Raw genomic sequence first — 15,745 nt, 5'->3', positions numbered from 1 at the left:
ATTCACACAAAGGGAAACTCACCTGCACTTGCTGAACTTGCTGATAACCCCTCTAGATGCTGCCCGACAACTCTCTGAACTCCTGCTCCACTAGCTCCCCGAGCTACCAATATCAATGCAACACTTAGTCTAACTGTCCCTCGAAAGCCAACTAAGTCAACTTTGGTCAAAGCCAAAGTCCTGGTCAAAGTCAACCTTCCACGTCAACCCTACTCGCTGAGTCTGCCTACTGACTCACCGAGTTCATATGCTCAGAGTCCTTCCATTCGCAACTCGACTCGCCGAGTCAAACCATGACTCGTCGAGTCCACCAATTTTCAAGTCATGTCCTGTCCAACTCACTGATTCTCCACCCGACTCACTGATTCGAGTCTTACTTTGAAGGGTTCAGGGTTTTGCAACCTGACTCGCCGAGTCCAAGGCAAACTTCAACAGACTCGTCGAGTTGTTCATCCAACTCGTCGAGTTCCTCATAATCTTCATACTACTCGCCGAGTCCACTCGAAGGACTCGCCGAGTCTATTCAGTCCTTCATGCATTCAGAGGCTTTTTGAGTCATGCAGGGACTCCAAACTGTAGATCCACTCTTCCAAGGCTTATTCCTCACGTAAAGTTGCAAACTTTTCCTCACGTAAAGTTGCAAACTTTACGTGTAGCTAAGGAGATCTAGGCCCAAAACACTCCATACTCGGGTTTAAGACAACCATGCTTCACCTACACCCCCCAAGACTGATAGTTTATGACTCTCTAGGCCAGAATACACTTAGATCTGAAGTAGCAACTTCAGATCTGGACTTCTAACTCCAATTGGCTCTAGGACATGGCATAAAAGCCCCAAATCTCAAGACAAAAAGGAAACTATGAGCAAAGGAGTGAAGGTAATGACTTCTTACATTCAAATGCTCTGAAAAGTCACACCAACTCTGGATCTAAGGCTTCCTCTTGCACCACTATGAAGTTCCTTCTCTTCTAAGCTTCAAATCGCAACTCCAAGGCTAGATCTTTGCTCAAAACGGATATGGTGGCTAGGGTTCGATGTTCTGGATGAGAAAAGGTGTAAAGGAACCCTAAGGAAAAGAATAAGGTGCTTAAATAGTGCACAAAGTCCCGGATTTAGGGTTTCCCTCTTCAGACCGGACTCGCCGAGTCCATACTCCGACTTGCCGAGTCGGTCACTTACTCCTCGACCTGGATCCCGCTCGGACTCATCGAGTTGCTCCTTGGACTCGACGAGTTGACCCCCCTTGACTTAGGGTTTTCTTTCCTTTCTTGGTCTTTCTGATTTTCGGGTGTTACATAAAATATACTGAATTTCGTAGAATTTACAACAATCTTACCAACCTACACAAAAGTGGGTCAAACGATTTTGATGTGCTTAACACGACCATGGAACAACATGCAAAATCAATAGTAACCTGCAAAGCTTTTCCCTATGTCAAACTTTGGCTAAATTTACATGATGCTCTAAAATGGATACGTATGACACAAAGGACTTCTTCTGGTTCGAAACCATTGGAAGTTCGAAACAATCAGACGGTCGAATACATATTGACATCATTGATGAGTCGGTAGATGTTGAATATGAACAACCTCTTCGTCGACCGATAAGAAGAAACTGAGCAAAGAAATCAGCTTCCTATTCGGGTTCAAAAAAATCGAGTTCTAGCGTTATCGATCATTTTAGAGAAAAATTTGATTGATATGTCCAAATACAAGCGAGCAAAGCCGCGATGATGAGTTGGGTGGAACAAACAATGATAGACGTGCAAACCTCGTTACAAACGAAAACCGATTTTGAGATATTGAAAATGAAAGATGAAGACCACAAAGACGAAAAATTGAAGATATTTCTCCATCCAAGCTAGATATAGGAATAAAGATTAGTTTTTTTTTCTATGGATAGGATTTTTATGTTCTTTTTTTAGTTCTTTGGACTTTTTTAATAAATGTATTTGTTTTTAGTTTTATAAATGAAAAACTAATTTAAAAAATATGTAGGTATTTTATTTTATTTTTTATTTAGTTTTAAATAAAAACGATGATCAGTAGTGATGGCTATAACAAATATAATGTAGTTGTATGTAGTGATAGGGTATCACCCATTGTATTTGTGGTTATTGATAAGTACTCTACAATGCCTTATGCGACTCATAAGACTGTGTATTGTATTCTTCTTTCATTTTTCACCAATTATGTAGAACGTTAGCGCCATGATCTGATCCAAACCCTTAAGAATTATATGGGTTTGCATATTTTTTGATTTTTTTACCCATTAATGATCATACCCGCTAACCCTTTTTTCAAAAGGGTTAGGTATGGAGCATCACTAATCTATTTTATTTATAACCCTCCCCGTATAAATTTTAGAATTATACATTTATATTTTATACCGCCTAAAGTTTAATTTTACTTCCATTTGAAAGTCAAAATAACAAAGACCAAATTCCAAACTGTTTTTATATAGGACTCGAGGAGTCGACTTCCAAACTTTCAGTCTTCTACCAAACATCATGATGTCATTTCATTTATATTTCATCAAACAATCATCAATTTCATGTATATGATAAATCAATAAAGTCATTTATCGTTTGAAAGAAATTTTGCAATTGCTATTCTCTATCACTGCAATCGACGGTAAAAATTCAATCCGAAGCTACTACAATATTGATTTAATTCCAACGATTTCTAAATCAACTTTTGTTTTATTTAAGAAATGTGATATATAAAGAATTAAGTCAAATGTGTTTGATTATTCAAAAAAACATATGGGTTATATGACGGGTTTGGATATTTGTTGATTCGATGAACAAAGGTATGAGTTTGATTATTCAAAATCTTTTGAACTATGAAACAGATTTGGATCATATTTTGAAATTTGTTAAAATGATTTGGATCAAGATTCACCCTATTGCCAGGTCTACCCATGTCACTCTACTTTTGAATTTTAATACTCATAAATCATGTGATCGACATAAATTAATCAATTTGATATGCTCAAAGATACGAGCAACGATTAAGATGGAAATAACATGGGCATTTATAGAGAATGCACTTCTAGCAAAATAATGATAATCCATGAAGCACACCACATATACATTATTTTCTGTAAGATGAATGTACCTTTGGGAATATTTATAATCCCAATTGATCCTTTCTATAAATGAACTTAGGTCATCTCTAATACGTTAAACTCTTAAGAGTTTAATGGATTGCTACATCAACGTTCCACTAACTATATCATTTTATTCATTAAACTCTACACTCCATTAAACCCTTAAGAGTTTAATGAATTTCCACATCAACATTTAATTATATATTTTTCTAAATAATGTTGTAAAACTATAATATTACGTTAATTAGAAATTAAAAGTTACAAATTGTAAATTATTAATTAATGATTGTTGTATATGTTATTGTTTTAAAATATTTTTAAGATTTAAATATTTTTTGTTTAGAATATTATAATATAAATTACCTTGATAATTTAAATTATTCAATATAACATAAAGTAAACTACAAATATTATAAATAAGAAAATAATGACATATACCTTGTGTATATAAATAAGAAAATAATGACATATACCTTGTGTATATATCGTAGGGTGTAATTATTTAAATAAAAAATTTTATTGGTGAAATGGTTTAAAAAAAAAAAACAAAAAAAAAACAAATTGCTTATTTAAATAAAAAAAAAAAAAAACAAACTCTGGGTTTATGTATTCAACTCTCTTTTTCCCCATTAAACTCACCATTAAATCCCCAATGTAAAATCGAATTTGATACAAAATTTATTCATCATTCGTTGGGTTTGATAAGAAATCCAATAAACTGATATTTCAAAATAGACAATCAACGTATAATTTTACTCCATATTTATAATTTGTAATTTATTCATCATTCGTTGGGTCTTACATTATAATTTGTAATTATAATTTGAGTAAAAAACACACACGTGGTAGATAGTACATAAAGTTAACATAGTTTCGGTTAATGTTTATATTATGATATGTAACTCATATTATAAACTAAACTAATAACAAAGTACACTTAAACGTTGGTTTGAAACTTGTATTTACTATAGTAAGAATTAGTCTAAGGTATGTCTTCTATTTGTAATATACTTATTTATAACTGTATATAGATATAGATTATACCAATTTGTCTAAGAAAATAGAAAAACAATTGATCAAAATATTAGGGTGCAAAACTGTAACAATTAATAAAACAAAGGACCATAATGACAACTTTGGTGTGACTAATATACACCAATCGGGACTCGTAAGTTCCCAAGAAGAAAGGGGATTTGAATTTGATGCTCAGACAGACATGAAAGAGGCTCCGGCAAGTGAGATCGAGGTTTTCAAGGGTGGTTGCCTCTCGTTCTCCGCCGTATGACCAGATCAATGCCATTGAGCGCCGATCGGATCATACGAGCCAATGATTTCATTTTCCCTTTTTTCATGAACCATAACAATCAACAACTTGTATGATCGAACACAAAAGAAAGCTAATTTCCACTCACCAACAGGTGTGTGAGTGTGAAATTTCCAATCGCTTCTTTTGTTTTTTCTTCACGCTCTTTCGGTTCGCTTTCATTCATCATTCTGCTTCCATGTTCCTTTCTTATAATTTGTCCCCTGTAGATTGGATTTGGTTATAAGGAGGCTGTGATGATTTCGTTTTTTTGTAGTTGATCTGAGCATCAGATTGGAGAAATGGTGAAATTTCAGCCCGTATCTTGGCGGGGTAACCGTTGTTGCAGCCATGGCGGTGCTGGCCCATTTTTTCCGATCAAAATAACAGATCTGAGCCTCAAATGTTAATTCTACCTTTGTGCCGATGATTTTCTGTTTCAAGTTTTGTGGGTTTTTTAGCGGCTGTGACGATTGATTTAAAACTGGAAAACTCCGGCGCGGCGGTGCCGGTGGTCACAGGGTGGCGAGTTCAGGAATCATAAATAATAACCCGTTATTATGTTTTTATTTTTTGAACATCAAAATGAGTTATATAATACTATTGGCATGATTTTGTAAGATCATTTTACTTCAAAATTTATAGGAAACAAATGTAACTCAAGAAATGCAATTCAAACTTATTTATTGTTTTTAAGTGTGGGTTCAATTTCGATAATAGGACATCAAGAAATAATTCAAGCAATCGTTCATAATAACTCGGCTATAAAGAAATACCCAAACAATAATTCAAATATTCTTTCCAATAAAATGGAAAATTTACTCATGAGTTTTCCTATCCAAAATTTATCTTTTGATGTCTTAATATAAGAAATTATATGGAAAAGTTTCATGTATTTGAAACTATACCAATAAAAATTAGGGTGTGATTTTGACTCAAGACTTGATTAAGTGTAAATTTTGAAGAAATGAAAAGAGTCATACTTGAACTTTAATTTCTTATATTTGTGATTTAATCATTTTAAGAATGTAACTAGGGATGTAATTTGTACAATTTGATGTTGGAACAGAGTTTTGAATTCAAATTAGACAACTTATAGAAGTATTTTTTATAGTTTTTACTTGTTTTTGAGAGCTTAAACTTTTAGCTTTTAAAAAATATCAAATCCTTAAAACTTTTAGTTAAAAAAACATTACAAATAAAACATAAACATAGACATCATGAGTAGTATTATGGTACATGGGATTTAGGCTTTAGAAATAGTAGACACAAATATTACATGTAATTTATCTCCAAATGATTCAACACATGAAAGTGAAAAACCTTTTACTTAAAATCAAGTGAAAAGTGTGTCATAAGAATTTCTATACTCATAATATTGTGCAACATTGATTTGTCTTCTTTGCTTGCTTGTAGAACATCTGTTTATCACAATCATCACATTTAATTTGATTAAATATAGTTTGAAATATTAAACTATATGCATTTCAAATAACTAAAAGTAAAAAATTATTCATAGTTATTTTTGGAAAGTAATAAACATGTACCTGTGAAGCTGCACTGAGATCTGAACTCTTTTCAACTAAACTGTCAAGTTTTACCCCTCTTTCAAGAACACTATCAATGGTTTTATGCTGTAAAAAAATACAACAAAGCAAAATAAATTAAAATATCTCACATGTTTATATATAAAATATGACAATAAAATACGAATATGCTTACAAGGATAATTTTGGTTTCATCTAACTCCCTCTGAATTTTCAACAGCTTATCTGCCTCAGCAGGATCCTAAAGAGATAAAAAAAAAATCAATTAAAGAAGCTTAAAGATTAAGATTAAGAAATTAAAGTCTAAAAAGTAGAAATTTACCTGAAATTTGGTTAAAGCTTCGTTTAGATAAGGCCAAGGTTGGGTGCTATCAGCTTGTATTGTCCTCCATGAATCACCAAAACACTTTTGATACTCATCTATTACCTGATCAAGAACAAGTAGTATAGTCATCTGAATCTTCTGAAAGACAATTTGTTCTTAAGATGGAAGTGATATGGATGATTTACCTTATTCAATACAGAGAAAGCACTTCTAACAGGGTAGTGATCATCCATGAAGCCCACCACACATAGACCATTTCTGTTGTATGAATGCACCTTATACTCTTTACCACAGATTAAACAAATTCAATTAGCTAATAGTCAGATCATTTCTTCAACGAAAGCAAAGATCTATAATTTAACCTAATACTAGTCCAAATCCAAACTCCAAATCTCATATGATATCGAAATTGGTAGAACAATGATTGGTTAAAAACTTAAAATTATCATCAAGTGATCAATTTGTTGAGAAATCGAGTAAGATGAAAGTGAAAGACAAACCTTCGTGTTGGACGGATTGGCGTTGATCGGGAGGGGTGCGTTTGGCGACGGTCCGACCAACGAAGACGATGAACTGCTTGACGGTGACCCTCTGGAAGTACCCAAAATGACTCACATCTGTCGCGTTTGCTAGTATCACGGGTTCCGATCCGTCGGATCTCGCGTCGCACTTCAACACTAGTAACGCGGTGATCTTCATCTTCTTCCCCCTTTCTTCGGCAAATGACTGAATCTAATTGAGACAAATCAGAGGAGTAGGGTTTCAACTACAGAATTGAAGATGGTGAGTAGGTGGTCTATAATGGACAATAATAGTGCCGAATTCGTGGGTCGATATGAAGGATAATAGTGATTCTAGATATGAATTTCTGAATTGCGTTGTAATGACGATCGAATATAGGGGAACAAATCTTTAGGTTTTTGCTTTATGAACTTAAAAAAAGGGGGTTGGATTCGTATTTTAAATCTACCGACTTCGCTTCAAAAATCATCCAGCCGTCAACACTACAACCGGACCAAGTAAAAAGTTGGGGTGTCTAGACGTAATCTTTTTTAGTCGACAAAATTATAAAGGGATAACGACCTAATTTATTTTTTGAATTTGTATATATTTTGTAAGGGAGTTTTTTTTTTTTTTTTTTTTTTTTTTTTTTTTTTTTAATTAAACTATACATATTCAGATTTTATGACTTATTATTCCAGATTAACCGAAAAAAATGATTTAATTTCTCATTTTGTACACATTTAATCCTTAAAATTTTTGTACGCATTTAGTCCTTAATATTTTTTGTTTCAATATATATATATATATATATATATATATATATATATATATATATATATATATATATATATATATATATATATATATATATATATATATTTGTACTCATTCAGTATTTATGAATGATTTTTTTAGATTTTTCTCACGACATTTTACGTGGGACAATCATTGATGAGGTGTTTGAAGTTGTTGATGTTTATGTTCAGCGCGATCCCGACTGCTTGGTTGTGTAGGTCTTGTGGTTTGGCTTAGGTTTTATGTCCTGAATGTCATAACTTCTTCATATGATATCAGATTTTAACGATCTTTATATCAACGTATTCGTTTTTCGAGTCTACTACAACTTTCGTTAACATTACTGCTGTTAAAATGTAATATATTTTTACTTACAATTTTATTAAAAAAACATTCATAATAAACGTATGAATATAAATATTGTAAGTAAAAATATATTACTTTTAATGGGGGTAATCTGAACCAAAGTTGTAGTAGACTAAACTATGAACGCATTGATATAAAGTTCGTTAAAATCTGAGATCGTATGAAGAAGTTATGACATTTATAACACATAACCTAAACAACAAAGTAGTCGAGATCACGATGCACATAAACATCAAAAACCCCAGACACATCGTTAATCAATATTTTAAAAACCGGTTTTTTAATTGAACCGGTCGGGTGATGTTTTCCAGTTTAACCGGTTCAACTGGATGGTCAAACCGGTTCTATATATGTATATGTTTTTAATTATCCTGCATACATTAATTACAAAACTTGTCATCTTTTTAGTATTACAAACGTAAATAGAATGCTAACATATAAAAACAATCACTATAAAAGTCAAAATCAAACAAAGAAGCCAAAACAAACACAAAAATCCAAAAATGTCCGGTTTAACCGGTCCATTATGGTTCAATTCAGCCGGTTGAACCGGTTTTTTACCAAAACCGGCCGGTTCAATCCGGTTAGGAAATCATTATAAAACCGGTCCAAATCGAACCGCCCTCACCTCCGGTTCCTGGTTCGACCGGTTCAATCGGCCGGTTCGAACCGGTTTTTAAAACACTGTCGTTAATGATTGTCCCACGTAAGATGTCGTAAGAAAAACATAAAGAAATCATTGATAAGTATTGAATGAATACAAAACAAAAGAACTTATTTTGCAACAAAAAAAATATTAAGGATAAATGTGCACAAAAATACTAAGGATCAAATGTGTATAAAGTGAAAAATATCTTTCCCTATTAGGTCGTTTTTACTGGCTAACCTAGAGTAGCCGGTCATAAGAACTGAATATGTACAGTTTAACAAGTTGAAGAGGTAAATGTGGAAGGAAAAAAAACTCAGTGACCAAATGTGTACAAATCAAAAAATATATTACCCTTTTAAGTCATTCAAATAATAAGGCATGACAAAAGTAGCTGATAGCGAATAACTTCTAGTTGGTAGCGTCTTGTTAAACAGCACATGAATTATCATTGGGATTTGACTTAAACTAAACGTTAGAAGCTTATGGTGACAAACGAGACTTTCTGTATAAAACGAAATGTTTTGTCAAACGTTAGAAACTAAAAGCTCTCAAATGCTCCGTATCGACTGCCGAACACACCCTTAATGTTTTAATGGTTTAACTATGGATATCTTACATAGTTTTTGGTCTCTATCTTGTTCTAAGATGCAGACCTGTCCCAGAGGTGGACGACAGGGGCGACCGTCCAGGACTTATCTTCAATTTTTTTTTAATAAGACAAAACTTTATAAATGGTCCACCGCGTAGTGAAATGACGGAAATTTCATTCATTTAACGGACAAATACCGACGGAGTAAGCCACAATAACTTTTTTTTTTTTTTTTTAACTTTTGAAACCATAAGGACCATGCGTGAAGTTTTTTAAAGTTAGAGACAAAACTTCAGATTTTCTAAAATCACAAAGACCATTTATGAAGTTTTGTATATTTTATTTTTATCCATATTAATGTTAATAACTTAATATAAACCCTCTTATTAACTCATTTAAATAAATTGTTTAAAACTTTAATAAATTCACATGCTTATTAACTTAGTAAATAAAGCTTAGTCAATGAGGGTGACGTTTGGTATGGTCATATATTTAGTGTTGTAAAATTAAAATTATCGAAAAAGTTTTTTAAGTTAAAAAAATTATTATCTTTATATAATTTACAAAATTTAAAAAACAAATAGCTTTTTTCTTACTGATTGCAAATATTTATCTCACATCTTTTTCTGTAGATGTGGTTGATAGACTATATATGTTTACTTATTCAAAAACAAAAAACACCTTAATCTTTGATGACTTCCTCACATTGCTACCAATTTAATTTTATTGTTTAATTTATTTAACTAATAATTTATCCAATCAGCGTATTTTATTAGTTACCAATAGCATCATTATTTTATAATTAATTGATAAAATTTAATTTATTAACACCACTAGAGGATCGGGGAAAAACCCGAAATTATGCCTGACAATCGTGTCGTGTTCGGGTTGGCGTGTCGCGGGTTGACGGGTTGGCGGATCAAAATATACCAACCCAAACACGACCCATTTAAATATACAGGTCACGGGTTGGCGGGTTTGGAACATAAACTCATATATGACCCACCAACCCATTCATTTATACGGGTTCACAAGTTGGTGGGTTCGCGGGTCAGATTTGGGTTCGTGGGTCTAAATTTTAGATATTTAAGTCTTAAACATCCAAATGAAAATTAAAAACATTGATAGAAACATGTTACAGACTTAGCCTTATAAGTTACGACTTATGATCTTAGATCATCCACCACGAGTAATAATATCAAAACAATCAGATGGTTTATAAATAAATGGTATATATTATATAATACTTATTAATATTAATACTTGACATATAAATACATTTAAAAATAAGAATATAAACGGGTTGGTGGGTCAACCCATTTATTTTTTGAGAAACCCATATATGACCCATTTAATAAACGGGTTGGCGGGTTGAAAAACTCAACCCAAACCCATTTATTTCGTGTTGTGTCGCGGATCGTGTTGCGTGTCGTGTCGAGAATTGCCAGCCCTACCCGAAATGAATCAAAAATCCGAAATCCGACGGGGATAACCTAAATTAGTTCACACATTGACCGAACTAAACCCAAAAAAAACCCGGATGATTGGACCCTTTTGATCCGCATCTAATGGATCCTATGGTTATGGACCATGGCAAACGAGTCCAGAATACAATTGGGCTTAAAGCCTAACCCACACAAATGAAACCCTAGCTATATAAACTAGTCTCAAAGCTTTGCCTCCGTCTGTCGTCTGAGCACACCACACCAGGGAAAGAAGCAGGAGGATCTCCATTCTCCGCCATGGTAATATCTCTCCCCATGGTTTTTTTGTTTACTGTTTGTTCCTTACGAATTACAAACCCTAATTCGCTTCTATCTGGCATTTAGAACTTTTACATTTTAGGTTTCGTAAAACCGTAATACTTGGTTAATTTTGATTTCGAAGCATCTATATTTCGTCTCTGGGGCATTTGCGGTTTTGGCTTTTAAATGTTTAATTGCTAAATCGATTTGCTTTGATCCAAGCTACTTTAGTACGTCGAAAGCTGAGATTTAGTTATTGAAGATAGAAAGCGTTTCGATTATGTACAAATTCACAAAATGAGAGTAATGAGAGTTGGAATTCAATTCCTTTGAATCCCGTATTCGGGTAGGTTTCAAATGAGTATGGAATTCAATTCCGGACTCCACAAATCTACTTACCGATAGGTTTCATCATTCCTTCCAATATCCCATGGAATTCGATTTCTGCATCCCGTTGTTAAATAAAGCTACCTTTTTAACCCTAGATTGATTTCAGTTCTTAGAGATTCCAATTCCACAAGATTTCCCTTAATTGAATTCAACCAAACACAGCAAAAACTGTATTTTCTAGATTTGATATTTGAGTTTTCTTCTTTTAAATAAGTCGATTTTTTCGTATACAGCCGTCACACAAGTCATTCATGATCAAGAAGAAGCTTGCGAAGAAGATGAGGCAGAATAGGCCCATTCCTCACTGGATTCGCATGAGGACTGACAACACCATCAGGTCAATTTTACGTTTTTACCCATGATTACACTTAAAAATATCATCTTTGGTTAAAACTTTAAAGCGATAACTAGTGAAACTGCTTTGGGGTTCTTACATGCTATAAATTTAAATCAGGTACAACGCAAAGCGCAGACACTGGCGTAGGACTAAGCTTGGATTCTGAGGTGTTTACGATTTTGAATTATGTGTTTTTTTATTATTGTAATAGGGATTTTGATGATACCCTTGTTTATTGACAAATTAATTTTGTAGTTTAACCTTATTTTTGTTTTGGTAAGAAAATGTTGTGTTATCGTTGATTGCTTGTTAATTTGCTTGAATATATAATTAAATTATAACAAAAATAAGCCAACAAGAATAAAATGGTTGATGTATTTCGGACTGAAGTCATCAAACACTTTCTTTTAAGTTAGCATTGTGGATGAAAATAGACAAGTTTGAAGCACTTTGTTTGTGAAAAAAATGTAAACGACGATTAAGTGCTACAAAAGATAAGGTTGCATATAATTTTCAAGTTTGTAAATTACCGGAAAATCATGCTCGATCACACAGTCATAATTGATCGTTTGAGTGTTTATATTTCATTGAGTGCTTATATTTCATACAGTCAAACATGAATAGCAAAAGTGTGTTCTAGATTTGGGAGGGTACCCCGAAGAAAACTCTATAAATTTTTCTGTACTGTTATAATTGATAAATTTCTCTATATTGTTATAATTGAGAGAAGAATGATGACCGTTACACATATAAAGACAAATGCCAACAACAAATAGAACAGTTTTTTCCTACATAATATAAAGGTATTGGATCTTATTACTAATATATTATTTTGTAGATTCGTATGTTTCAAACACATTTGCGTATTCTTTGTAACACTTGTTATCTGATATGTATTTGTTAAGTTATTCCTTTTATTTTAATTTGAGAATTAGGGCTTTGCTATGGGGCACAAGACGTCGTTTCTTGGTCGTGTCGCAGTTATGCCACACAGGGCGTGATACGCCTAAGTGTTATGCGTGACATACTACCGCAAAGCGCTAACCCTACTCTCGGGCATTGAGCCCTATTTAAGGGCACTAACTCCTAAGGTTTTGTCTTTCATCAGTCTCCACCCCCTGACATCCAAAGAACAAATATAAGGCCATTTTCCTTCCATCTTTTAGAGTTAATACTTTATGTTTTTCCTTTGGTGAAGAAGCAAAGAGTTTGTGACTCCAAGAAGCTAGATCTAGAAGCATTTCAACCTTCTAAGCATGTTATGTACCCTTATAAGTATTCAAGCTCCATGATTTATGCCATTTGGTTAGTAGATCTAAGGTTTTTAGCTTATTTTGGATCCCTTTATGTTGATTGAGTGGAGTTTGGAAAACTCCTATTCCAAAGGCTATGTCTTGTGATATTTTGGATCTATTGTGGTGCTTAGAAATGAATCATGGTTAGTAGATCTAAGATTTTTAACTTGGTCGAGGTTGACGCACCAGCCGCTGATGAGGACCCGAAAGAGGGTCAAGATAACGGTGAGGAAAATCCACGATTTTTATGGTCTTTTGGGTTGGGGAAGACCCTCTGGAAAGTCTCAAGGAGTGGCTTCAGGGCTTAAGAGATTAAGAGGTTAATGCTCAAAGCTGTCTAGAACAGATCTCACAACATGAGAAATAGCATGTCACGTCGTAAGATGTGGTGTTCGGGACTAGTTTGTCCTTTTCCAGTCATGACGTGGCCTATTAGTGGTCATTACGTGACCATTGACTTTTGACCATGGTTGACTTTTTGGGTCAAGATAGGTTTTTAAGAATGTAGGCTGATATGATATGAATTTACTGTTGTTAGGTGTCTCGTTGTTCATGTTTACCCTGTGTGCGAGAGTTCTCGTATTTCTAGTTGCTATTTGCAAGGCGAGTTCTCTCACTATACTTGTCTGTGTGGTAGTATGTGAATGTTGACTACTGACTAGCTGGGTGTTAATTGTTGATAACTATTACATGTGAACTGAGTTGCTGATAACTTCTGGGCTGTTGTGAGTCCATGGGACTACTGATAGTCCCTAGGGTTAATGTTAATCTGTGAGGTGTGCTATTAATCTATAGGGCATACTGTTAGCTTACTAGGACTACTGATAGTCCTCATGGTTGTTGATAACACATAGCTGATTATTATGTTGTGTTGTATGAGATATTTTGGGGAACTCACTAAGCTTTGTGGTTATAGTTGTGAATTAAATATTCTGCAGGTACTTATCGAATTGCGAAGGCGTGACTATACACACACATCAACAACTTTATGATTCGAGATTCCGCACTGTCTTCATTGTAACTCTAATTTTTGAACAATGGTTTATGAACAAATGATTTATTCCGAATGTAACTTTGCATAAAAAATGGATGTTATATTATGTTAAAAACGAAAACTTTATTCTAGGTTTTTGGGATGTTACATAATAACATAGTAACAAGTGGCCTTCTACACTCATCGAGACATTGATCAACCTACCAAAAAGGCACCTAGAAAAGTGTCGCTTATGTCGAGGTAGGCTACAACCTAACTATAATTTCCTGATCCAATTATGGTTTAAATGTTGTTGTGAGAATCACATCATATATATTGTCATGCTGCAAAAATTATATATTAGCATCCCATTTCAGACAAGATTTTTGTGTGTTCCATAAATGTTTGTTGTGTTTCCAGACTCGTCCTTAGTGTTTCAGACTAGGGGTGAGAATTTGGACCGAACCGGTTTAGCATAAATTAGTGGACTTTGGACCAGACCTGTTGAGGCATGTCCAGGTTTGGGTTTTCCGGTTCTTGTACCCGTTGGATTAATACAATTTTAGGTGCATATGGTACAACTCGTAGAAGCCCTACCGAAAGTTAATTTATCTATTACGACTCTAGGGGCAAGTATTTAGACCGAATCAGACCAGACTGAATCGGACCTAGCTCTTGGATCAGATTGATTTAGTAGAAATTGGTGAACCTTGGACCAGACATGTTGAGGCTTACCAGGTTGAGGTCCTGGTCCTGGACCTAGACGGTCCAGAGGTCCAAATGCTCATCCTTATTTCAGACAAGTTCTTCACTTTTTGGACATGAACTTCGTGTTCTAGATATTCTTTTTTCTAGCTCGGTAGATGTTCTAGTTGCTCTTAACATAACTATTACTCATACAAAAGGCTTAAATAGCAATAACCACTTCAAAGGAAATATTTTATCTAAAAATGCATTACATTACTGACATGTTGTGCATGTTCCTAATAAGATATTTGTATTTTAGACAACATTTAAATATGTAATGTGCTTAAGTTAATGTAATGTATATGTAACTGCCCATAAAACTTCGAACTATTCACTATCAGAAGACATTCTCTTTAAAAAGAAAAAAGAACTGTGAAATGACCAGAATGGAGATTGGCTTAAGTCTAAAATACCATTTGAACTTAAATCTTCGAAATGTGATATATATATATATATATATATATATATATATATATATATATATATATATATATATATATATATATATATGGGATCTCAGTAACGAGCCAGTTTTACCATGCTAACGATCCAGTCAAATTCCGATCCGGAACACAACATTCGAGGCTAATCGATTATTTTGCAAAAGTAAAATTTTGGGTTATTTCCTTTAAGTTTACATGAGATTATGTTAATTTTACTTAGGGGGTGTTTGGTTTAGCTTTTCAAAGCTAAAAATTCTTTTTGGAAAAGAAAAAAAAGCAAAAGATGTTTGACAAACTAGTTTTAGAAGTTACTTTTGAAGTTTTTACATAAGGAAAATCAACTTTTTGGAAAAGTCAGGAAATCCTGACTTTTTGTAACTTTTTCAAAAAGAACTTTTGAGGTTTGAAAAGCTAAGCCAAACACCTCTTTAATATCCCTTATTTTTTTTTTTATCTTATTCATCTATTTCTATCACTTCTAGCATTTATTAGTTGATTCATTTTTTACTAGACAACTATCAATCTTCAAAAAATACAAAATAATAAAACCATTGGATTATTTTTAGATCATCTTAAACCCGCTAAGCAAGATTTATCTTAAATTCTAATGGATATATGATCTAAG

General features: G+C 33.5%; 2 protein-coding genes across 2 annotated transcripts; one reads left to right on the top strand and one right to left on the bottom strand.

The window, feature by feature from the left end:
* Positions 1 to 5,573: 5,573 nt before the first annotated feature.
* On the bottom strand, positions 5,574 to 7,208 carry LOC145005317 (VAMP-like protein YKT61). Its single transcript, XM_078964397.1, has 6 exons — positions 6,788 to 7,208; positions 6,473 to 6,570; positions 6,285 to 6,389; positions 6,138 to 6,203; positions 5,963 to 6,049; positions 5,574 to 5,836 (listed from the first exon to the last, which is right to left on the bottom strand). The coding sequence occupies exons 1-6, from the start codon at positions 6,984 to 6,986 to the stop codon at positions 5,786 to 5,788; spliced, it is 606 nt and encodes a 201-aa protein (XP_078820523.1). The 5' UTR covers positions 6,987 to 7,208; the 3' UTR covers positions 5,574 to 5,785.
* A 3,622-nt stretch (positions 7,209 to 10,830) lies between these two features.
* Positions 10,831 to 11,964, top strand: LOC145003955 (large ribosomal subunit protein eL39z/eL39x). The gene is made up of 3 exons (XM_078962854.1): positions 10,831 to 10,935; positions 11,559 to 11,662; positions 11,780 to 11,964. Exons 1-3 carry the CDS (start codon positions 10,933 to 10,935, stop codon positions 11,826 to 11,828), a joined length of 156 nt encoding a protein of 51 aa, XP_078818980.1. The 5' UTR covers positions 10,831 to 10,932; the 3' UTR covers positions 11,829 to 11,964.
* The last annotated feature ends 3,781 nt before the right edge of the window (positions 11,965 to 15,745 follow it).

The sequence above is a fragment of the Lactuca saligna genome, chromosome 7 (assembly GCF_052625555.1).
Source record: "Lactuca saligna cultivar CGN05327 chromosome 7, ASM5262555v1, whole genome shotgun sequence".
Classification (NCBI taxonomy): domain Eukaryota; kingdom Viridiplantae; phylum Streptophyta; class Magnoliopsida; order Asterales; family Asteraceae; genus Lactuca; species Lactuca saligna.
This window is presented reverse-complemented; position numbering and strand designations above follow the sequence as displayed.